At 39.7% G+C, this 24,996-nt stretch overlaps 2 protein-coding genes across 5 annotated transcripts in view; both read right to left on the bottom strand.

Annotated features, from left to right (window-relative positions):
• Positions 1 to 10,362, bottom strand: part of LOC6584848 (protein gone early) — a 33,221-nt gene extending 22,859 nt beyond the window's left edge. The window contains exons 1-5 of one of the 2 annotated variants that reach the window (XM_044006949.1): positions 10,277 to 10,362; positions 9,918 to 10,170; positions 1,718 to 2,127; positions 370 to 720; positions 144 to 308 (exon numbers count right to left, since the gene is read on the bottom strand). In XM_044006949.1, coding sequence (XP_043862884.1) covers positions 144 to 308; positions 370 to 720; positions 1,718 to 2,033 — 832 coding nt within the window. In that variant the 5' untranslated portion in view covers positions 2,034 to 2,127; positions 9,918 to 10,170; positions 10,277 to 10,362. Of the gene's footprint in view, positions 1 to 143; positions 309 to 369; positions 721 to 1,717; positions 2,128 to 9,917 lie in introns of both variants that reach the window. The other variant, XM_002010453.4, reaches the window with a different exon arrangement.
• Positions 10,363 to 11,818: 1,456 nt separating this feature from the next.
• LOC6584847 (integrin alpha-PS2) overlaps positions 11,819 to 24,996 on the bottom strand; it is a 39,604-nt gene continuing 26,426 nt past the window's right edge. For 2 of the 3 annotated variants that reach the window (XM_044008068.1, XM_044008069.1), the window contains exons 6-13: positions 19,798 to 19,859; positions 19,503 to 19,551; positions 17,666 to 17,740; positions 15,357 to 15,751; positions 14,415 to 15,298; positions 14,092 to 14,335; positions 12,409 to 14,028; positions 11,819 to 12,334 (exon numbers count right to left, since the gene is read on the bottom strand). In XM_044008068.1, the coding sequence (XP_043864003.1) occupies positions 12,245 to 12,334; positions 12,409 to 14,028; positions 14,092 to 14,335; positions 14,415 to 15,298; positions 15,357 to 15,751; positions 17,666 to 17,740; positions 19,503 to 19,551; positions 19,798 to 19,859 (3,419 nt within the window). In that variant the 3' untranslated portion in view covers positions 11,819 to 12,244. The remainder of the gene's footprint in view (positions 12,335 to 12,408; positions 14,029 to 14,091; positions 14,336 to 14,414; positions 15,299 to 15,356; positions 15,752 to 17,665; positions 17,741 to 19,502; positions 19,552 to 19,797; positions 19,860 to 24,996) is intronic. The other variant, XM_044008071.1, reaches the window with a different exon arrangement.

Raw genomic sequence — 24,996 nt, 5'->3', positions numbered from 1 at the left:
TTTGTGCTTCCTAATAAAACTGCTCCCTGATTCTAAAATATCGCTAAATCAATCAGCTCTAACTTCAATTCCAGCAAAAGCTAAAGGTCTCCTCCGGCTCCTTCTAAGAGCATTTCACGTTCTCGTCGTTTTGGGCAACTCACCCACAGATTTAATGGCCTGCTTGAGCAACAGATCCGATTGACTCTTGTCCAGGGCATCGATGTCGCGGCAGTTGCGATAGAGACTGCTGATGGTTGACTCCACGGCGTAGGCTCGCTCCGCGACATTGGGCAGCATGGATATGAAGCGGTTCAGTTCGTTGAGTTCTGCATGAAACGAAGGAGTTTAATATCAATTGGCTCGGAACGACTGCAGCACAGCTCTTACCCTGATACTCATTGTAAGTCTTGTAGTTCCACTCGCCGCGCTTGATCACATAGTAGTCCCCATTGGCGTATTCGTCGGCGAAGTTGCCGCACGCCCAGTCGTAAGTCTCGTGGCAGGCACTCTTCGTCGTGTTCGCCCAGAGCAGCAGCTGCCGGCTGCTCTCGACGCACTCGCGCTGCAGGCAGAGCGGGGCACGCAAATGGAACGGAACCTCGGGCCAGAACGCCAGCAGCATGATGATAATCACGAGCAGCAGCGCGCACAGGCAGGCGGTGGCCACGTAGAGAATGCGGCGCTTGCGCGACAGACTCATCAGTGCATCGAAGGAGCGCCGTCCTGGAAGCAGCAGGGCTATACATATATCCAGCAATATGAACCGCAGCATGCAATGATGATATGTGCAGAAAATATGATTATGAACACAATGATGAATGTAGTGCTATGTATTTAGGTTTATGGTCCCTCAATAAGTTCTCCTCGAGACATTCAAAGTTTATTGCTTAGATTTCTTACAAAGTCAAACAAAAGCCTATCTTTCTTCTAAAGTGTTATCAAGAAATAATGTCACTTTAAGATTGTACATTGTTGTACTCGAGTTCCATTCAAAATTCTAAAAATTAAAATAATTCAGTTTATTTTTGTTATCTTCACATTGAAGTATCTGAAGTACAATGCCCTGGCAGCATTTTTTTTTAGAAATTATAGTAAGAGTGGAGTGGTACCGACTTCGTAATACTCATTCACTGTAAAAGTCTAAATCTGTCTGGAAGCCTTAGAATAACCAATAGGCATTGTATATTCACTCTAATTTTTGTATCTTCGGATTTCACAGATATTATATACTTGACGTTTCCTGCATCTAGATTTAACAGCGCAGAATCGACATGACAGACAGACGTACGGACGAATGGATAGACGCTCGGACAAAATAAGTATAAAGGAAAACATCTCTTACATCTTCTGAGTTCGATACATACGTTCATACATACGGACGGATAAACAGACGGCCCGGGATAAATCGACTTAACTCGTAGCTGTAATCAAGAATATACTATATACTTTATGGGATTTGCCACGCCTTCTTTTGCCTGATAGACACATTTAATAAAACCATTCTACCCTGACTTCTCATTTTCAATTTAAATCGTAGAACAATTCGAAAGTATCTATGGTTAGATATGTATGCTTAATGATAAGCGAATTGCAAGGACTTATTATTAAATGACATTTAAATATAAACACATTGATTATTTGATTATATTAGTTAAGTGAATTAATCTTTCATTTTTCTTTTTCCCTCTCTTTCTCTTCATTTTCTTAACCGCTTTTATTGGTGTCGCTGCCTCACCTCTCAGTCCATTCGCTGATGCGTGCGTCGAGTTCGGTGTGTTCGCTGTGGGCGTAACTCCGCCCCCCGCGCCACTGACCTCGCTGAGGGCCTCCTTGCGCGCCGCCTCCAACTCCTTGGGCGTCAGGCCAGCATCATCCCTGTGCAGCTTCTGCTGATTGGTGGTCAATGGAGCCGTTTCGCTGCCCTCGATCTGCAGCTTGCTCCCGTGGCCGACGCGCTCATCGTCGGGGCCCGTGTGGAGCTTGTAGCTGCGATCGTCCACCTCGTCGATGGCACAGATTGTCGGCTTGTACTTGCCCTGATTCAGGGCCATGCTGTCGCTGGGGCACTCAGTCAACTAAAGATGTCTGCTACGATTACCGGCTGTTGTTCCAAATCTGCGCTAATTTAAGCGCATTTTATGCTAGCTGCAAGCAAAATATAGAAACGGAAATAAATCATTTGAAATCGCAGACACTCGAAAGTAGATGGGCATATTTACGGCTATATGATGGCATATAGTTCTACTATATATGTTCATATACGGCAATTTATAGTCATATATATTCGACTAGTTGCTCAGTCAGTTTGCTCGCATCTTATCAGCTTGACGAGCTTGCCGTAGCGCTTGATTATCAAAAGATTACCTTGAGACATGATATACAAGTCAAACAGAAAAAAAAACATTCGCTTGCACTCAAAAGACGATATGGAGCATCTCAGATAAGTCAGAAATCGCACGAAGATAGCGCCCACTCGGCAGCTCAGATATGTGCCAGCGAGTACTATGTGATGCGTGCTTAACAGATATATATATGTCTATATAGATATGTATACACATATATAGATTGTTACATATAGCTTGTGCATTCCTGTCAACATTTGACTTCTTTTCAATTTTAAATTGACAACAATTGCTGCCAATTTGCGAGCCAACTCAGGCAATACACACTCTCCCTCTCTCTCTCTCTCCCTCCCTCTTTCTCTGGTGAGATATAAAACCACCTATATATAGCGGATTTTGGCTTTATTTCAGTCACGAATGTAATGTACATAAATTTCAATTGACAGCTAATTAAGAACAAATTCAACATGATCTTTCTCTCTTCTCTCTCTCTCTTCCTCTCCCTGCTAATTATAATTGCCCATTGACATAGAAATCTTGCCCACTCCTGGTTTATTAGGTTAGTGTTGAAAGTTTTCGCACCTCCTGGCTCGGATTGCGCACGTTTTCTCAAGATCCGCCCAGCCCATGAGTGGTTCATAATGTAGCCACACCTTAGGCGGATGCGCTGCAGTTGTGATGAGCTTAAAATAGCTTAAAAATTGTAATTTTATCGCCAGCTTGTCATATAATCTCCGAGCCACCCACTATTTAACAGAGGGGGAACAGTTGGGAAAAAGTAAATTCCATAATTTGTTGTAATGAATAATATTATTATGGAATAAGAAAATGGCTTTCCAAATAAAGACCTTTAAGACTTATATAAAATGTGGGCAAAGTCTTGATTGGCTCTACCTCATCTTAGAAATCAAACATCTCTAATCCAACTGCCTATAGGGTACATATTTCTGACATAGTCTGATGAATTGATATATACATAAATATGTTTCGCTTGGGTCTACCTTATTATAAGAATCCAACTTCCCTGATCAAAAATACATACATCAATAATACACAGGATATCTATTTTTAACACTGACTAATTTAGCTTTTCAGTCCAATTGCAGGGCATACAACACATCGAAACTCTATACAGCAATGCCTCGGGAAATCTAGACGGGCCAACAATATCGATGGCCAGCCCTATCACTGTCCGCAAAGCTCCTGTAATCGTGATAAGCGATGGCCAACTTGAAACATGGGCTGGATTACGTCCAGCTGGCCAGCAGTCCGAAACAAAGCCCAAAATAAGGCGACAAAATGAAGAAAAGCATTGAAACGCTGGCTATCTTATCGTCCCAGCGATTATTGCTTAATTCGGGACCAGTTTTAGTCGTTTACTCATTTACTCAGTGCCCATTGGCACTAAGCAATAAAGAATGTCTCTATCTCAGAGCGAACGCGACAATCTCAGATAACTATTCGGCCAAGCGACATGAAAATGAATAAACCTCGAGCTCCCTCCGAACCCAAGTCATATGTTTTTGTTTTATCATTAATTTGTTTTAATTAAAAATGAATATGGTGGATACGTAATAATTGCGAGGGTTTTGTAAATGAAACCGCGACCAGCTATCAACTATCTCCATCTCTTTCCACGTCTCTCTAGACCCAAGGGCCCACATCATCAAAAGCCATGGCCCAAACAATAGCGGACGAACGCAATCGGGTTGAGTAATAGTCAGATAAGTTATTGTAGTCAGTTTAAAGTCTAAAACAAATATGCATACATAAACACATACACTCACGCACGCACACATACACACACTTGCATATACATATAAATATATGTACATCTGCAAGTGAATTTCTAAGCGTTTGCTTTCAGCATGATATCATCTCGTATGATCATCTTAATGCTATTTGCATTTGTTTGTCAACCAAAAACTGAGTGCTAAGCAAACATTTGCTTAACTGCATAAGCTAAATGTTAAAGATTGATTACATATTTAAGGAGATCATATAGATCGAGCTTATGATTGTATTCCAGCGCTTCATGCAGCTCACTAAAAGAACAGTGATGCACTAAACAAAACAGATATTCTTTAATTTTACCACTTAAACAAGACATTGATAATCAATCGTTTATAGAAATAGCAGTTCTGGATGTAAAAAGTTGAAAAAGAAAGACACAATTTAAAAATGTATATTATGTATGTACATATATATTCATATCTATATTATAACTAAAGCTAAGCTCAATTTCATATATGTTTCATATGATAACTACAAGTCTACTATAAATACTAATATCTATAAATAGTATGATAATAGAAAACTATTTTTAGCTAAAAAATGGAAATCATCATCATAGAATCAATGTCTATGGCACTATAATCGCTTGCATATCCGCCATATACGACATACATTTGAAATTCATTTTCATGCATCTCTAATTTGTTCCAATATTTTTGGTTTCCGCATTTCAAAAAGTCAATTTTGCAGCTGTTTATTTACATATATTCATTATGCTTACGATTTTTTCGCACTTTGCGTCTTTAGCTGACCATAGCGCAAAATTTATGGCGGAAAACAAAATATAATACTAATCATAATAACAATAATAAATAATGCAAATGCAATATGATTTTAAATGGGTCGCGCCGATGACGGCGGCGAGGTCTATCAAAGCAAAAGTGCCGCTGCGGCACTTTGAATAATGGGCACACGACGCTCCAAGACAAGCCACAACACACACACGCACACACATTTATTGAGAAATTGAAAGAGATACATATATTGGATTGATAAACGCGCAACTGTCCCATCCAAAATGCTTGATTCGCATTATAAATTTGGCTTATGCCCAAGTCAGAGTGAGCTTCCTGCTTGGCTTTGCTTTTGCGTTGCACTCTTTAAGGCAACAACAAACAAACGGCTCTTGCCGCACACTTGCTGCCCCGTTGCCGCCTCCCCACCCCACCCCAGCGGTTTCACTCCATTTACGTGTTGCGCACTTTGCATTATCTTCCGCGTTGCCGGTGCTGACAGCTCCATCCCCTATCCATCCATTGATGACTTTGGTGACGCAGTTTGCGACGCAATTCGAGATTCGCCCTAAAGCTAGTTTTCAGGATAGAGACCAAATGAGTGGAAGCTGCTGACGATAGGCAAAAATCAAGAGATATATTCATATTTATTATGATTTGCTTTTGCACTGAGTTTCAGTGCAGTGCTCAAAGAAGCTCATAAGCTCACCCTTTCTCAAAATAAAACACTTTCAGTCAAAATAAACTTCCGAAAAATAATAATTGAAAGCTTTATGAACAATTTAAACTTGCTTCAAGTAAAAAAGGAAAATCATACTATTACTTTCATTCATTCATTCAAACGGCTGTTTTCATTAATTTAACTGCCAAATATCAAAGGTCAACAGTAATTTAGATCTTAAATTCGCAACTTCTAGTAGTAAAAGTGCAGAAGATATAGTTATGCGATGCTCTAATAGGCACAGATATATTTACTATAACAATATGTATTTCTTACCCCAGATAGAGCATTTCCAGATTTACCATACCCTTAATGGGTGTATTGAACTAATTTTAAGACTTTATAAAACCAAAAATACCAACGAGTATTTAAGTTTCTAGCCTCAATCTCTTGATATTGTGAATATGAATATAATATATAAATATAGAATAGAAGACGCATATGCATAGTTAGGCCGTGTTGCAGGTCACAGATCTTCTGTTATCTTCTTCGTAAGATAATTAGTATCTTTTTGAGCAGCAAAAGATACACTCCGCCCACATTCGGCTCGCACAAACCTAGATTCGAATAGTAACAAATAGAAGCCCACACATGATTCAATTTGGCCTGCCTTAAATTGCGGGCATTAGTGGAGCTCCATGGAAAGCCGACAATATTTGATTAATTATGTCAAATTGCTGGCGGTCACAGAGCATAAATAAATAATTGATTGCAAATTTGGACACCTATTTGAAATGAATAATTACACTGTTTAACATGCAACAACATTCACTCAAATAGTAAATCAATTTGGGCATGGAAATTCAATTTGACGGTGTTTGTAATTGGCTGTTGAAGTTGCACACCTGTCAAACTGAATCTGCCGAACACCTGGCCAAGCCAACTAGCCACTTATAAAATACTCTTCATTTAGGGTATATTGGTTTGTTTGTAATACCAAAAATCGGACAGATAGTTATATCTTATCAATCGGATAATTATAATTTTTATATTTATTTCATTTTAATTTTAATTTAACTTTGAATGACTAATAGATTCAACACCCAAAGAGATCTTTGAAATCTGAGCATATTTTAAAATTATTATTTCAAAATTTTTAGAAAATCGTATTAGAGTATTTAAGGTTAAGCATCGCTGATGTAGCATTATCATATTAATTTCATTTGCTGCTCTACCATAAAAATTTCACTTTGTTGTTGTTGCTGTTCTTGTTGTTGTTGCTGTCTTGTACGTTGTTCTGCTATTGACATTTAATTTGGCTTAATGGCGCACCGAACATCGTCGCCCATTATTAAAAAATGTTTCAAGATACTTGACACAACAACAAACAAACAAACAAAAACAAGTAAAAGCGGTCTAGCTTCGAATGCACGACCAACAAATACCCATTGATAAATGTATCCATGCACATACTAATATACATATATAATAATGTTCACCAGTACAGGGTATCTCATGACATTCCATCATCTACTAAATCTGGGACCAAAATAAACACTTGTACCGTACCCATACTCATATATGGCAATGTACTGCATTGCAGGGTATCTCATTGCTGACATTCACATGCCATTCATATATTTATTTATAAGTCTAGGCCCAACCCTCGAATATTCGACCAAAAGATTCCCACACTTATACAATACCCATACACATATATGACAATATACAGCATTACAGGGTATCTCTGTGTTGACTTTCAGATGGCAATCAAATATTTATTTGTCAAGAAAATCTAGAATAGATGGAGAATGTCCATCTAGCTTACAGAGACAGAATGATCAACTTATTCAATATGGGGCGGCGGCATAGGCATAGGCCTTGGTATACCCGTTATTAATGAGTGCTGGGTATAAGCAGAAACTACAAATTTGACATTTGTATTGGGCAGCTCTGCCCGTCAGTAACCTTGCCGCCAGCCAGCCTGGCTTGCACAACTCCAACAACAACAATCAGAGCTCTGAATTGCTGTTGTTGAAAATAAATGTGTCAACAATTTGTCAGCCTAGTTGTAGTTGCTAAGCAGCGACGCCAGCAGCGCCGCCGACTGCGCTGTTTACGCTTAGTTGTGCACAAGGTAAATGTGAATGTGTTTGATCAGCGACAACTGATAAGACAATGTGCAGCAGAATATTTTTTAAAAATATATATGTATATAACAATGCCTAGACAAACATTTGCACGCGTACAGTGTATACTCAATATGTTGCACCTGATTTGCACTTAGGTAAATATAAACAGGTACATAAAAACAAATAAAATAAAATTGTTCTATACATTAAAGAATATCAGTATTCCAATTATTTTTTATAGATTAGAAAACAATAATCAATCAAAACCTTAGCTGCTCGAGTACACGACTAGCTGGTACCCTGCAAACGTATATATAAGGTGATATGCTATATGTACATATGTACATACCACTTCTTACCAAACTCAGTAGAAAGTTTGTTATTGAAAATCTTGAGTCAATTTTAATATATCGATACCGACAGAAGTCTGCAATATTGATTCTGCTCAACAATAGACATGCCCTATGGGTCGGCCAAACCTTGATTTGCCTGTTAAACAATTCCCAAATTTACAGAGCAAAATGAACCGATTCGTATAACGGACAGCTTACAGATAACGTATGCGACGTAACGTAACGTAGCGTAACGATGCTAAAAATAATCGCAGCTGTTGGCAAGCTAGGATATTCATTTTCCAACAAATTTCAAAACTGTATATATTTAATTATTTGTTTTTCTTTTTTTTTTTTTTTTTTGCCATACATGGAATCATATGTATATATACACAAACTCAAACTTACATACATTATATACATATATATATATAGATATTACGTTTATACGAAACAACATGAAAGCGATGACGACTTTGCTGTTAGTTCAAGCGTAAATCAGAAGTTCAAACGTTTAACGGAAAAAGGTGCGGTTAGTTGCCATATTTATGTACATCACTAACACACACATACACAAAGGCAGACGCAGCTCGCACCAAACATACATACATACATATATTGTTAGGTTTGCACACAATAACCGTAAACTCTGTTCGCAGCTGCTTTGTAACAACTGCAAAAAGAACACAAGAAATTACAGCTGATTTTTTAATACCGAAAATTAAATTCCCTTGCCTGTTGTAAAGAAAATTAAATACCCTTGCCATTGTAAAGACGTCCATACTTTACATATGCATCAATTGCAAATCGACTCAATTATTATAATTTAGTTACATATCTCGTGATATAATTGTTAATACCATAGTTTATAAGGGAAGGGTATTAGAGATATTGGAACTAGCAACGTGTATAAAAGATGCGATGATGCGGGTGAAAAAAGGTAACGGCAGTTAACGAGCTATGTATGTGGGGGGTTGGAGGAGTCGATGGGTTCAAGTCGTGCGTGAGCGCCACAATGCGCAAATGCAAAGGCAAAAACAAACGCAGCTACATTAACAACAACAAGCAGCACTTGCACATGCACAAAAAGAGAGGAAAAAAGTTAACGGTACGTGAATACGCGTAAAAGTAATAGCAACACTAAAAGAAGCGGAAACGTCAACGCCGATAGAGCTGAGCAAAGATCTGTATGTACAAACACACACACAAACACACACACACAAGCACACACACACAAACACACACACACAAACACACATGCACACGCGCATGTGCATGGGTCGCCTGTGAACGGTTATTGCGCATCCCTGATCGCTGACGACGCAGCTGCTGTCGACGTCGACGTCAACGCTGTTACGCATTAATTATGGGAATTTTTGCGTTTCTCTCTTCTTTTTTTCTTAAATACGTGCACATGTGTCCTGTATGAGTGGGTGGTTGGTAGTAGCATCAACAACCACCAGCTAAATGCTGCGTGGCTTCTCAAGCTATAAAAACTATACAATGATGTTGTTGTTGCGGGAATATATGTATGTATAGAATGCAGCACAGCATCTCAAGCATTAAAAAAGAGACAACGCTGCCGTCGCCTTTGCTGCTGCCGTGGCGATCTTCGTAGCATTGACATTGCCTCTCGCGCTGCTCTTCTTATTTCTTTCTCTTTTTTTGTTCTTATCGCTGGTTTGGTGACTTGCCGAACCGGTTGTGCCGGCATTTCTCACAAAAAAAGTAAAATAAAATAAAATAAACTAAAACTCACACAAACACCGACACATATTTTGACTTGTTAACTACGGCTTGGAAGTACGCTCTCTTTACTCTGAAATGAATGTACTCCACTTTTGTACTTTTGTTGTCTCTTGCATTCCACAACACACACACACACACACACAAATATATATACACCACCAGAAGCTCAGCTTAAAGAATTTTGCTTTTACCTTTGATATACGAGTTCGTTGTTATTGTTGTTGCTCTCACTCTCGTTAATTATATTTGTTGTTTCAAAAATAATCAGCAAACACTTAGCAACACTCAATTAACATATTATCATACGACGCACTTTAAAGACACGCTAACAGTTATTTTTGCATTTATTGTTGCTCTCTCTTCAAATTTCGCACAATTTATTGAGCTCTGGCAGCCGCGCTCAGCTTAGATACTCACACAGAGCCATGCATTTTCTATACACACCTACGTACACAATAAAAAAAAAAAAACGCACACAAGATCCGAAAAAGAAAACAAGAATGTAATATTCGTTGATATTTAAAGTAGAATGAAGAAGAAACAGAATTACAGTTTTACGCGCACACTGGTTGAACCACCTACGAACACTCGTCAACTGCGTAGCACACGTCTCGCTGCGTTGCTTTCTCAATGAGCACTAAAGTGAAATGTAGAACAAAAATGAACGCCGCAATTACCGTTCTATGTATCGTGCGACGAATTCGTAGCTTGAATGCAGTTACGCGCTGATGGCGCTAGCTGCAAACAAACATGATGCATGCTGTATTAAATTTAAGCTAATTTGAAATAAACTATATTTACATGTAATGTCTAACTAAATAAAATGAAAAATAAAATAAAATAATGAAAAATAATAAATAATAATAAATTTAAAACAAAATTGTCTAAATTTGCAGGCGCGCTGCTTAGCTAATACGCGAACCCCACAATCAGCGCTAACTACGTAAGCGCAGAAAGAGAAACGTAGGCGCAAAGTGAGCCAACTTCTCAAACGATAACTGCATGACGTAAGAAAAATGCTAGTGTACAAATGCTGACAGATATTGTTACTCATTACTGAATTAAATTTTTGAATTTGTTTTTTTTGTGTTCTCTTTTTTTTTTTAAGTATAAGCTTGTACCCAAATTTAAAGTCAACATTGTATTTGTTTTTACAATTCGAGCGCAATTTTTATTTATAAATTTATAATAAAGAATTAAATGTAATACAATATTAGCGAAAAAATATGTATAACACACGCATTTATAAGTACAGTTAATAAATTAAACAATAGCGAGTTGTGTTTAAAATTAGAAGAATAACAAACTGAATAGCTAGGGGGACAGGCTGTGGGGAATAACCAGCTATGCGGATACCCTGCCCATTGTTCATTTCGAGAGTACACCAAAAGAAGTCGGTCTTCTTCTTGCTTCTTGCGGTGTAGAATAGAAATAAATGCATAATTAATTATTAATTAAATAAACGTCTTAACTGTTTTTTGTTTTCTTTTTTGTTTTTTTAGTATATACACAATGAGTTTTACCAGAAAAGAAGGGGAAATATATAACATTACACAAATTTATCGAATTAGTTGTATTTGTTTTTAATTTCAATTTTCTCAAACTTTGAGTTTGACAAATCAATTTAAAACAATCATATCGCGTATATATGTAGGTATTTTCAAAAATAACTTCACTCGCACGCAAAAAAAAAGTTTTGAAAAGTGGCAAAAAAAGAGCAAACAAGCATAGTAAATTAGCACCTATTATTTTAGTTTATTTTTATAATTATGCTACGGCCAGTGGGCGTGGCAGCTTCTCTGCGGGCAGCATTTTTTTCGTGTTTACAAATAAAATTCATTTATTTATTTAGTTTTCTTTTCTGCTCTTTTCATATTAGCTAAGAAGAAAAAAAGAAAATCAGAAATCACTCATGCACTCTCTCTCTCTTTCTTTATCACTCACTCATAGACACACACACTATTTCAGTTACACATTCTCTCTCTCTCGCTCAGGCATTCACACATACACTTAATATACTTAGTTATCTTTAGTAGAGATTCATATAGCACTTGTAACTCATTCGCTCAAATATTTGCAAACTAGGAAAAAATAGTCGAATTAAAAAAAAAATAATAATAATAAAATTATATTATTAAACCGTTTCGCTTTCGACAGTTCTTAATTCGTGACTAGGCAATTTTTACTTGTTTTCTTTTCTTCTCACAAAAAAAAAAAAAAAAATCAACGCAACATCGCACATGATTTTTTAGTTCTTCATTTTCTTTTGCTTCTGTTGTCGTGCTTTGGCACGCGTTTTAAAAACGCGCGCGCGGTTTGAAACTTGGTTAAGTGCGTTCGATGTTTTAGTAGAGTTTTTGTTGCTGTTTTTAGAACCGTTGTTTGCATCTGCTGCATTGTTTTTTGTTTTTAGTACATTTTTTTAGTGAGATGTTAACTGTTCGTGTTTTTTTTTCTTTTTTTTTTTTGTATTTCTGTTATTTAAATTTCGACAGCTGCTGCTGCGGATGCAACGCATTTACAGATGTTCATCGCCATGGTAACCGTTGCGCAACGGTTGTCGCTCCTGCGAATGATCTGCGGGCCGATTGCGCTTGAAGAAGCCGCACTAAAAATGAAACGGAAAGGAAACATAGAACATAGAAGAAATACAATTGGTTGGTGCATTGACTAAGCACTCACCTTGTAGAGCAGCAGAACGAGCAGTAGAAAGATAAGAGCACCCGCACATGCAGCCAAGACAACAACCCAGAGCGGTACCACATCGGGCACCTGCTGCGGCTCTGGCTGCGCCTTGTAGAAGATCTCGTGCGTCTTCAATATCTTCTCCTTGGGCTTGCCAATGAAGGGCAAGCTGGTCACGTTCGCCACGGCGAGCGTGGATACATTCAACGGTACAGTGGGCGCCAGCTTTTCCATGGTGGTGGCTACCATACGAGCTCGTATGGCCACAAAGGCCGCATCCGCATCCTCATAGCCCAGATTCTCCAAGTAGCAGCGCAGTCGACGGCACTGGACACCCAGGCAGGGTGACGTGCCATTCGCCAGACGCATCTCTATCGTAGTGGGCACGTCGCGCCTGTAGCGACGAGGCGCAGAGTTCGAGTTGGAGCTGGAGCTGGAGCTGTGCCACTGGCCAAACGCCTTCTGCTGTTGATTGTCCTCGTCGTAGAAGTCCTCGTTCTCCCGGCCATAGTACGGCTTGCTACCAGAGCTATAGACCACACGCCGCTGCACCGCCGGCTGGCCGTACTGCACCTGGCTGTTGTGCAGCTCATTGTCCACGTTGCCTCGGTTGAAGGTGCCCAGATCAAGGGTGCCCGCATGGAAGTCGCCGTTGCGTCCGCCATACATCGACTTGTCCACTGGGCCGCCAGCAAGATAAACTTGCTGCTGCCGCTGCTGCTGGGGTCGCATTTGATAACTGGATCTGGAACTGGAGGTGACCTGGGGCGGTGCCATTTGAATGTGGCCATGGGTGCTGTGGCTGAGCAGCTCGCCGCTGGGCGTAGCTGGAATGAAACCGCCACTAGAGAAGCTGCCACTGCTCTGGTTCATGTTCGCCTCCTGGTTGCTGCTCGAGCCCGCTTGATTGGCACGATCCAAATGCACAAAGGAGGCATCTCCAGCCGCGTCCTGGGCGTCCTCGCGCTCCAGCAGCTCCTTCTGCTTGGGTGTCAGGCTGCGCTGGTTGTCGTTGCCGACGGTGACGCCGACCGTGTTGCCGGTTTGGATGCCATGCGAGATCTCCACATGACCGCCAGCTCCCTCGCCGCCAGCCGAAGCATCCCACGTCGCCGGCACAGAGTTGCTAATCGCGCCCTGGGCATGCAGATAGGACTTGTTCTTCTGCTTCTCGTTCAGCTTGAGGCCCAGCTCGTTAACCTCGATCTTGTCGCAGCGGATTTTACCGCCCGTCTCCGGCTGATTGACGATGTACATGAGTGGATCACCAGATTCGGTCTGATAGGGATAGTAGATGTCCACAACGGCGCCCTCAATGTAGGAACTGAGGTTGTTGCGCAGCTCATAGATGTGCACCACCTGTGGACCCAGTTCGTCCTCGGTGGTGGCGTTGCCGGGTGCCTTGTAGTCGGCTGCCTTGTACACCTGGTAGTCGGGCAGCGAGGTACCCTTGATGGTCAGGTCGGTCTCTACCCAGACGCCAATGCTCTTGCTGCCCACATTATCGTACTCGGAGTTCTTGCGCTCCACATTTGTGGAATTGGCCACCCAATAGAAATCGTAGCTGGACGTCTTCGTGTGCTTCTCCGCCGGCACAAAGCTGACCGCAAAGTGAGTCTGTTGATCGATTATCAATGGATTAGAGATGACCGCTGAGGATTACCGCATCGTAGGACTCACCATATTGCCACCCTTTAGCGGATTACCAATGTCACATTTGAGGGTGTAGTTGTTGCTGGCATCGGGCGCTGAGCAGGTGATGGGCATGTCGATCTTCTCGCCCAGCTGCTGCAGCTTGGTGAACTGCAAGTCCTTGGGCGTCATCATGTAGAATGCAGCCTCGAAGGCATCTTCGTTATTGTTCTTGATCAGCACCTCAATGGTCAGCGGCTCGCCGGACACAAACAGATACTTGTCGACGGCCCTAAGAAAAGGAAGAGGAAATCGATTAGACCACGAAGAAGGGGAAGGGGGAGAAGGCGTTAAGCCCCAAGTGAACATACGTTACGGTCAGTGATAGATCGGGCTCACAGATGTTGTCCGGTCCGCAGTTCTTTTGTATGTTGATCGCATCGCGTAGAATGATCTCGCGGTTCTGATCGATGACCGGCTCAAGGGCTGCGCGACGTGTCCGGGAACGGGATTCGATGGGGCGACTGCTGCGCAGGTTGTAGCGCGCCTCTACCTCGAGGGGTGTCAGCTTGTCCTGGACACCGTCCATGAGGTAGACGGTCTCGTTGAGGCAATATCTTTGACCGTAGGCGAGTCGGATCGTCTGGTTGCGGATGTTCTTGCCCTCGTCACGCAGGAAGAACATGCGGGGATTGCGCGTCTTCTTCGCATCCAGCAGCCAGGAGACTTCAAAGTCCAGCTGCGTGGGCAGATAGCGACCTGTGTAGCTCCAGCAGGTGCTCAATGGCATACAGGGAACCATCTTGTGATCGCGCTGCAGCTGGCAGGTGCGGTCGTCCAGGCTGATCAGCTTCGAGGCACTGGCAAACACCGTTTCTGCATTGACAGCGGCCACCGGGCGCGACTTGAAAATAAACACCTGATCCGAGGCATAGGCCCCAACGGCCAAGTCCGGATACGTATTGCCATCCATGTCCACTCCGCCGGACAACGCAAAGCCAAAGGTGCGCGGATATGGAGCCGCCTCGACCAGACTTTCAGCCTTAATGATCTGCGAGGGCTTCAGCAGAGGACCCAGCGCAGAGCCATGATAGATGTACACCACGCCACGACCCTCGGGTCCATCGTAGGGTGCACCCACGGCAAAATCGCCATAGCCATCGCCGTTGACATCACCCAGCGTGGTGAGCGCCAGGCCAAAGCGTCCCTTAGTCTGAAAACCTTCTCGTATGAACTCCTTATTCCAGCGATCCGACTGCAGACAAACAAGGATATCAGAGTCCAACCTGAGCTCGTTCCATTCGCAGACTTACCTGAGATACGCCGCCCTGTAGCACCACATAGACACGTCCCACATCGTACTTGCCCTCGACATTGTTCAGCTCCGTGTACATGGGCGCACCGATGATCAGATCGTCGAGTCCATCGCCGTCCACATCGCTGCTGGCCAGCGCATAGCCGAAGTACTCGCCAATCTGGTGACCCGATATGTTCATGATGTTGGCCATATTCCAGCGATTGACGACGACCTTGCCGGACAGATTGGCGCCGCGCGGCATGCCAATGGCAACGTCTTCAGTGCGATCTGCATCGAAATCTCCAGTGACCATGGAATAACCCAGGTACGAATCATCGTTGGCCGACGAGCTCTCCGCCGTGGAGAACACCTGGTTCTCGGGCCTGGTCACATCCTGGGATATCGCTTGACCTGTGAATATGTTGGTGAAGTGGATGAGTGCGATTCGATCGATACGATTTGGGCCAGACCGTCTTTCAGATCAGTTTTCGGGTGAGATGTGTTGGTATTATTAGCTACGATTATAGCGGCATGCTGAATGACAACAACAACAACAACAACAATAATACGAATAATAACAAAAACAATGAGGAGCAATGCAATACAAATAAAAATTCTCAAGATCTACCATGACTACGATTACCAAATAACTAAAGCAGACTACCGTTACCGTTAAACATAGATTAGTACCGAGATACCAGGTGAGGCGGCGACTAGCATGCGATGCGTCTTTAAGAGGACTGACTAGCTCAGCCCTAGGGAATGGGTTAGTAACAGACCAACATCCCACATGCAAGACCAAAATAACAAAATTCCGAGCCATTTTCAAGTTAACTTAAATTCAAAAACTTAAGATGTAAGATGTGGAACGGTTAAAGCAAGAGAGAGAGAGATAGCGAGAGATAGAGGATATAAAGAGAGATCGGCTTCATATTGCACTTTTCTGACAGCCACCTAAACATAATGTTAAACATTATTTAGTTTTCCCATTCTAATATTTATCATACGCGACACCAGGTACTTCACCTGACAAGCCATCAAAATAGAAAAACATATACATCTGTGTCAATGCTGGACCTTGTGATAGATCGGAAATGTCAACTCTTCAGCTCGTATATTTAGCAATCTGATTGATTAGTAGACTTAGTCTCTGTCGAAGAAATTAGAATGTGTGTAACATATTCGAAATATTGATGTATGCGATCTTCGCAGCGTACATAGGTAAGTATCGATATATATATGTATATATATATATATCTACATATAGAATGCAATATTGGCAAAGAGCAGTCAATTTAATTATAGTTATATAGCAAATTGCCATCGAAAAAGCTGAAAACTGATATCTGTAAGAATCACATATACATATGTCGATAAACGTATAGTTTAGTTTGGAAAAATTAAATAGAATTTTACATTATTATCAACTCTCAAAATATATATTGAAAAGTATGATTAAAGAGAAAAGGTAGAAATATCGTAAAGCGGAAAAAGTTGACAATTTGGCAGCACTCTATGCATTTATGGTTGTTAAATTGGCAGCACTTAACAGGTGCTGCCCATTTCGGCAACTCTAAACAGCATATAGTATCGGTAACTATCGCAATGTGCATTCATGTTAAGTTGGCTGCGTATTGTAGCAGAGTGATCAAACTTAAGCAGCTCCTGCCTTAACCGTTCATTTGTTATTACTATGATTATGCTTGCAATATGGTTGCACCGCCTTAAAATATAGGTACACACATGGGCGTACCATTCAGATGGTAGGTACTCAAAAGGTACATATTAATTGAAGCGCTTGCTTAGTGATGACAAAAGCTGTCTGTGGCGTGACGAGGCGATCGGGCAATGCGGAATGCTTCTGTGCGACTTTCGATGCCGTCTCGTTGCACTCGTTGTTAGCGAAGCTTTCGATGAGTGGGCGTGGGTATGGCCATGGGCATGGGCGTGGGCGTGGGCGTGGGCGTGGGGTGCAGAGCGCAGGGGCTGTGCTAGAAATCTAGGCGATCGCTGTCAAATCGTGAACAGGGGCAATCTATCTGACCCGACTTGACAGCCTCTGGCCCGCCAGCAGATGAGTTCGGTTTGCAGTTGATATAACAGTAGATATTATCACACACCATTTTATGTGGGTTGAAATGAGGTTTTAGAAGCTTGCGTCATTTCTGACAGTTCAGGTAGTTTGTACAGTTTATATTGTTTCACTTGGTTTTAGTGTTAATGTTGATCAATGTTCTATATATAAGGCTTGGTTTTTGTTTGTTTTATTTATATTTTTCTGACTTTTGCAGTGTGAGAAGCGAATTTGCGTATTTTTATTATTACCTCCAGTGCCGAAGGGCTGATAATAAGGCGGCTTAAATGGAAACTCGGCATCGGGCGGTATTGAGTAGGTTTGTCCTTTTTTTATGTATTCATTTTTTTTTTTTTTTTTTTGTATTTTGGTTTTAAGTTTGATATCAAGTTGTAAGGTTTGATGTGTATTTTATGTTTGGTTTCGATTGTTTTTTTTTTTTTTTTTGTTGTGGTTGTGGTTGAGGTTGTGGTTGTGGTTGTGGTTGGGTTGAACAACAGACACAGGTCATGGCGTTCGGTACAGAATGCATAGATGATTTATTTTCGAGTTTTTTGTTTTTATTGGTTTTGGTTTCGTATTGAAATTTTGCATGCATTTTGCGCCGAGGCAGTGTGTAAATAGGAGCAAAAAGAAAAGAGAGAGAGAGAATAAAAAAGATAATACATAATACATATATTAATCAAAATGAGACAAAAAAAGAAACTTTGACTAAAAATTCAAATAGGATATTATGACGCAATATACGGTACAGGTACGGGTACAGTTATAATAGTTATCGTTACAGTTACTGTTAAAATAAAAATAGTTATAGTTACGATTACGATTACAATTACGATTACGATTACGTTCACGATTACGATTAAGATTTACGGTAATAGATATATAAAAATGTATATATATATATACGATACAGTAAATGCAAATAGAATATTACGATAAAGTACAATAATCAATTTTCAATAATCGGTCGAAATTAAATTGACTACACGACTATACTTAATGTCTGTGGTTAGTTATCAGCGGCACTGCGAGCTGCTGTCGAGCTGTGGATGTTATTCAAATTTAGTTAGCCAAATGGGGTTTTCAATTTCAATTTTGGTTTGGCTTATGCTATCAGGCAGCGACAACACTAAGTGAGATTAAGTCCAATTTAAGTCATTAATTTGGATGGCAATCATAGCAAAACGGCAGCAGCAACAACTCGACAACACTAACGGTACTTAAATCGGATTGAGACGTACCTCAAAGGTACACGATAAACGTGAGCTCGAAAACTATCGATAAATAGTGTCATTTCATGTTATTCATCATCATGTTATTTATCGATTGTTTTCCAGCTCCGCCCGTATATGTCTACTTAACCACTAAGATTACAACTAGAGTTTAATCATCCAATAGATAGATGGCCTAAGACTAGCTCTTGAGTTCCAGTAATCTATGTTAGATACACAAGTTTCAGTTGGTAAACCCTTGAGGCTCGCTTAAATACTAAATCGATTAGGGTATTCGAGCTTATTTTTAGTTTTATCTGTAGGATTATTGCATTTCTTTTCATTTGTATTTGTGTGTTAGGTTAGGGACGGTCTAAATTCTAAAGATGCTCAAAAAATTAAAAACACAACTGAAACTGAAATTAACACAAATTTAATTCAAGAGTTTTGTATGCAAAAAGGAACCGGGACATAAGGTACATCAGAGGAGCAAAAGAACTAAAAATTAAATACATTTTGCAGCTATATATCAATAAAAGAAACATTAAATAATTGGAGAAATAAAAAATCAAGAGTAAATAGTTCAAACCAAGAGCTACGGGTGCTACGCACATGGTATTTAAGGAGATATTGGAGAGGTGACTCATATCTTGGCTATGATGAATACTTAAAGGCTTAACTATAACTGAAGAGACAATGGATAGGAGCTGTTGTATTTATAAGTATTACGAGTAATATTTCAATTTCAATTTCAATTTAATTTCGAAATACATACAGTACAAATAAAACTGCACATTTTAAATATATTTATTTCATTCTAAATGTAAACAAAAAAATGGAAAAAGAGAGGAGAAACAATGAAACATTGACTTACCTTGCCAGTACCAGCTGCCAGGTGCGCCAATGAACAAACGCGATCCGTTCTGCAAATGTGAAATGGGAAATGCGAATACTTAAGATTGTGTATGCAAATGTTATGCCACGATTCCAACCAGGTGACAACTAAACGTGCCCACGTCTACCACAGCCACCACAGACCCAGAGCCACTCACCCGTACCGTTCCCAGTCCCCATTCATAGCTAAAACCATATGCAAACGCAAATCTATCTAACTCTCTTCTGTTTGAATCCTTGAATTGTGGCCAATACCCCTGCTAAATAGTACTTACACTGTTGATAGCCGCACTGAAGCCAGCTTGGCATGAGCCCTGACGATGATAGCCCCAGTTGTCTGTAAGAAAAAAGAACATAGAATATAGAATATAGAGTATAGATTATAGAATATAGAATAAAGATTATAGAATATAGAATATAGAATATGGAATATGGAATATGGAATATAGAATATAGAATATAGAATATAGAATATAGAATATAGAATATAGAATATAGAATATAGAATATAGAATATAGAATATAGAATATAGAATATAGAATATAGAATATAGAATATAGAATATAGAATATAGAATATAGAATATAGAATATAGAATATAGAATATAGAATATAGAATATAGAATATAGAATATAGAATATAGAATATAGAATATAGAATATAGAATATAGAATATAGAATATAGAATATAGAATATAGAATATAGAATATAGAATATAGAATATAGAATATAGAATATAGAATATAGAATATAGAATATAGAATATAGAATATAGAATATAGAATATAGAATATAGAATATAGAATATAGAATATAGAATATAGAATATAGAATATAGAATATAGAATATAGAATATAGAATATAGAATATAGAATATAGAATATAGAATATAGAATATAGAATATAGAATATAGAATATAGAATATCGAAGATCGAATATCGAATATCGAATATAGAATATCGAATATCGAATATCGAATATGGAATATCGAATATAGAATATGGATTATGCAATATAGATTATAGAATGTAGATCAGACTTGATTCAAACCAATGTGAATTGTAATGTCTATGTCGTAGAATGTGTCTAATGCTGCAGGCAGTAAACGGGCCAATCAATTGCAATAATTATCTGAGCAATGCTATAAATTGCGCCAGTGATTTGTCAGGCGATGAGGGCAGCAACTGCCAACTGCCAAGTGGCAACTGGAAACTGGCAACGGGCAACAGACAACAGGCGACTGGCAACATAAAAGGATTAGAGAGCGCGGGAGAGGGCGTACGCGCTTTGGGGCAGCGGCGCTGGCTGTGCCAACTCAGCCAGCTTCTCAGCCAGACGATGGACATTGAAATGAAAATACAATAAACTACAGCGGCGGATCGCCAAACAAAAGCAAACAGCAGACAGGCGACCCAAAGGCCACAACAACAACAACAACATCAACAATGGGGCTGAGCAAATGGAATGGGGATTGCGTTGAAGTCTAAAAGGTGACCACAAGTCCCACATCCTTTTGTTGGCCGTCTTTGCTTTGTTTGTGCTGTCGGCGAATGTTTGCTACCAAATAAAAATCACGCAATGCTTGCGGCAACGGCAACAACAGCAACAACAACAACAACAACAACAGCAACAGCAGCAGCAACATATCGCGCTGCCGGCAACGTTTTTCCTTTTTCTCGTTTTTTTTTTTTTTTTTTTTTTGCAGCTGAGCACAAAATCAACAGTCAGATCGTGCGTTTGATCAAATTAAACGATAACAATTTGTCTCCGAAGTGTTTCAATTTGAACGTTCAACCAGCGACAACAACGACAACTACAACAACAACAGCAACAGCAGCAGCGATGACAGCAGCAGCATGTTGCTGGCGTGTTGCTGTTGCTGTTGCTGTGGCCAGCGCAACCTTCGCGCATAAGTCAACTTTTAAGGTAAAGTTGACACATACACACACACTCATACACACAGAGATGGAGCCAGAGAGAGAGAGAGAGAGACTTGACCATTGTGCGTTGCAGTTGTAGTAATTCCCATAATAAAATCGCCCCCGTCTTGAATTACAATTAGTCTTTGCAAGGGCTGGACGCGTTGTCGAACTGGGACTCGAGCCATAGACACGGACGACTCCGACTCCGACTCGGACGCTTGGTCTTTGGCTGCACTTGGACAGCCGCTCAGATCGGCTCAGCTTAGCTGTCGGCCGCACTTGGCAAACGATTCTCAATTCTCGATTGTCGCTCTCTTGGGCAGCTTTTTTGCCGTTGCGTGTTCGTCCACATGCTTACCCAGTTTTTTTTTTTTTTTTCGATTTTTATTATTTTCTACTCCTTCTCTTTGTTTTATTTCTTTTCTTCTTTTTTGATTTTGCTTTTTTTGTTCCCTTGCCTTGATTCGTCTTAACTATTAGTTTGGTATTTTGTGCGTTAAGTTGGTATTTATTGCTTTTAGTGATGTCGGAATGTGCTGGGCCAACTGTCATGTGATGAGTAGCTGCTGCCGCTGCTGCTAATCATTTCACAACAACCACACCAAGAAGAAGAAGAAGAACGACAACATTAATAACGCAACAGCAGCAACAACAACGACAACAACAACACCAATGGGAACCAGACAGCGCCTGCCAATGCGTTTGGAATCATTAAATTGGCCTTGGATCGATCACTGGCAACAATAACAACAACAACAACAACAACAACAGAAACAATTGAGCAATCGCCTTCAATCGTTTTGGGCAATACACAACAGAACTTAGCTGGCAGCATTTTTATATGTATGACTTCAAATCATTTACTAGGAATTGAAAAACATAAAGTTTCTTCCAGTGCGGACAGCAGATAGATCAGTGGATCAAGTTCATTAATAGAATTAACAATGAAACGATTTTTCGAGTAACATATGCTAATAAATTTAACTATATCTTAATTATTATACTCATTCACGAAAGTGAATCAGTATATTGGTTTTGTGCAATGTCCGTCTTGCTGTCCGTCCGTCTGTCCGTCTGTCCGTCTGTCCGTCCGTCCGTCTGTCCGTCTGTCCGTCTGTCCGTCTGTCCGTATGAACGCAATCTATTTCGGCGCTATTGAAGCTAGAGACTTGAAATTTGGAACACATACTCGTGTATATCTCCGATTTATAAAGTGTTAAAATTTTCCCGATCCGCCCACTAGGGGCGTGGCAAATCGGAAAATGCATTTTCCGATATACCAGAAATCATATAAGTTGAAGAGCTAGAAAGCTGAAATTTGGTATGTAGGTCCGCGTCGACAACCCAAGATCACAAGCTAGGCGGATATATCTCCGCCCATTGGGGGCGTGGCAAATCGGATAAAACTGTATCTCCTAAAGTTGTAAACCTAGAATGCTGAAATTTTGCATGTCAGCTAACGTTATGATTCTATAAAGTCTAAAAATAAAATTATAAGTCTACACCCATTAGGGGCGTGGCAAATCGGACCTGAAGATATAGTGATTTTTCAAATTCTGCTATTTTTTGGACACTATTGATGCCAGAGATCTCAAATTTTGTATATATACTCGGGCTGATCACCCAAGACCAAAAAGCTTTGTCGGATATATGTCCGCCCACAGGGGGCGTGGCAAACCGCAAAAATGTATATCTCCTAAAGTATAATAGCTAGAAGCTTCAAGTTTGGATAGTTGAGTTACTGGTAGCCTCCTCTATCGATTCCCCAAAAAATAATTTTTACGCCTCTTTAGGGGCGTGGCATATCGAAAAATACCCTGTAATTTTCACTTTTTTTGAGAGTAGGCATTCAAACTTTGCAGTTAGGGTACTGTTATCTCGTTCTAGAAACTGACCAAAAATGAGGTGTCTACGCCCAGTAGGGGCGTGGCAAATCGGAAAAGCCTGTATATTCTACAGTATTAGAGCGAAACTTAACTACTAAATTGTTGATGGGATGTGAATGAGTATTCCGCAGTCGGTAACGCCCGACTGCAACGTTCTTACTTGTTTTTAATTGTATATGTATAAATATATATATAAATAAAAAAATGTATACATATATACATATACATATATCTTATATATCTCGCCTATTCCATCTTCTATCTACTATCTTCTATTATATATAATATAAGATTTCTTATCGTATCTTATATTTTTATTTACTATCTATTTACTATTGTAATTTTATATCTTAATTCTTCAATTTTTGCTGTTCATTCAATAGGCAATAGAATTCTCTATTCTCTATATATTATATTCTCTGTCATAAGTATTTTACAATATTATAATTTATTTTCTATTTTCTAACATTTTACTTTTATATTTAATATTTTATTTATTAGCATACATCGTCTACCTTTCATATTCTATCTTATATCTTCTATCTGCTTGTTGCATGCATCTAGCTCATTAGCTGTTGTCATCAAGATATTCGTTAATATTGATTGATCGGTTGAGACTTCTTCTAGTATATAAATGTGCCTCAATATTCATTCATTCGAAACCCCATTTCGTATAGGCATGGTCATAAGACTATATAATAGCAATTAAGTAACGCAGTTTGATTAGTTTTAATTCTGAGCAAATTGAAACTGTAAAATGGGCGATAGGCGTAAATGGTATGTGTGTATGTGTCTTTATATACAAAATGATTGTGCGTGTGTGTGTGTGTGTGTGCGTATATAAACGTACATACGTATATGTATGTTTTGCATTTGCTACGGATGCTAAAAATACGCTCGTGGCCGTGCCACATGTGTCTACATATCCAGCTGTATGTGGGGGCACGCACAGACTCTGGCTATACCTATACAAGCACACATATATACATATGTATACGTATATATAGCAGCTACATATAGTAGCATGACTAAGCAAACAAATTGGCTGGCAGTTCCGATCTCTAACCAAAATAACAGACATAATGCACTTCAGCTGCGATCTGTTCTGCTCTGCTTCGCTCTGGTTTATGGGATCGCATATACAAATATCTCACGACACCAAAATACACTAATAGACAATGTTTTAGTACAGGGCTGCAAGTCGCGGCCTGTTGACTGCCATAAATCTTGCTAACGGTAACATTGGAGTATTGAAAAATTAGTTTAGATAAATATTGCCATGCCAGAATCCAGAAATACATTTATTTCCTTAGTTAAGTATTCTGGAATACCTTTCCGTTGCAGTTGAACTCAAAGTGCGACTGTGGCGAGAATAATAGCAAATTGCTTTCATAAATATTTATTTTTAGATCTTCCATGTTTGCAAAACATTTCCGAATACGTGGGAGAATCCAAGAAATCATGGCGCGCATTTTTAATTTAATCAAACTCGATCATTTATATTTCTGTTAGAGAATGTGAAGGAGGTTGAAATTTATGCAATATATGGTATAAGAAATGAATACCATATAATACTATATAGTATATACTATACATTTTATATAGTAAGTATTAAGCAAATTGTAGGTATGTACTTCATATAGTGATATATGTATATGTAT

Source organism: Drosophila mojavensis, unplaced genomic scaffold (genome assembly GCF_018153725.1).
Source record: "Drosophila mojavensis isolate 15081-1352.22 unplaced genomic scaffold, ASM1815372v1 contig_136, whole genome shotgun sequence".
Lineage (NCBI taxonomy): Eukaryota > Metazoa > Arthropoda > Insecta > Diptera > Drosophilidae > Drosophila > Drosophila mojavensis.
This window is presented reverse-complemented; position numbering and strand designations above follow the sequence as displayed.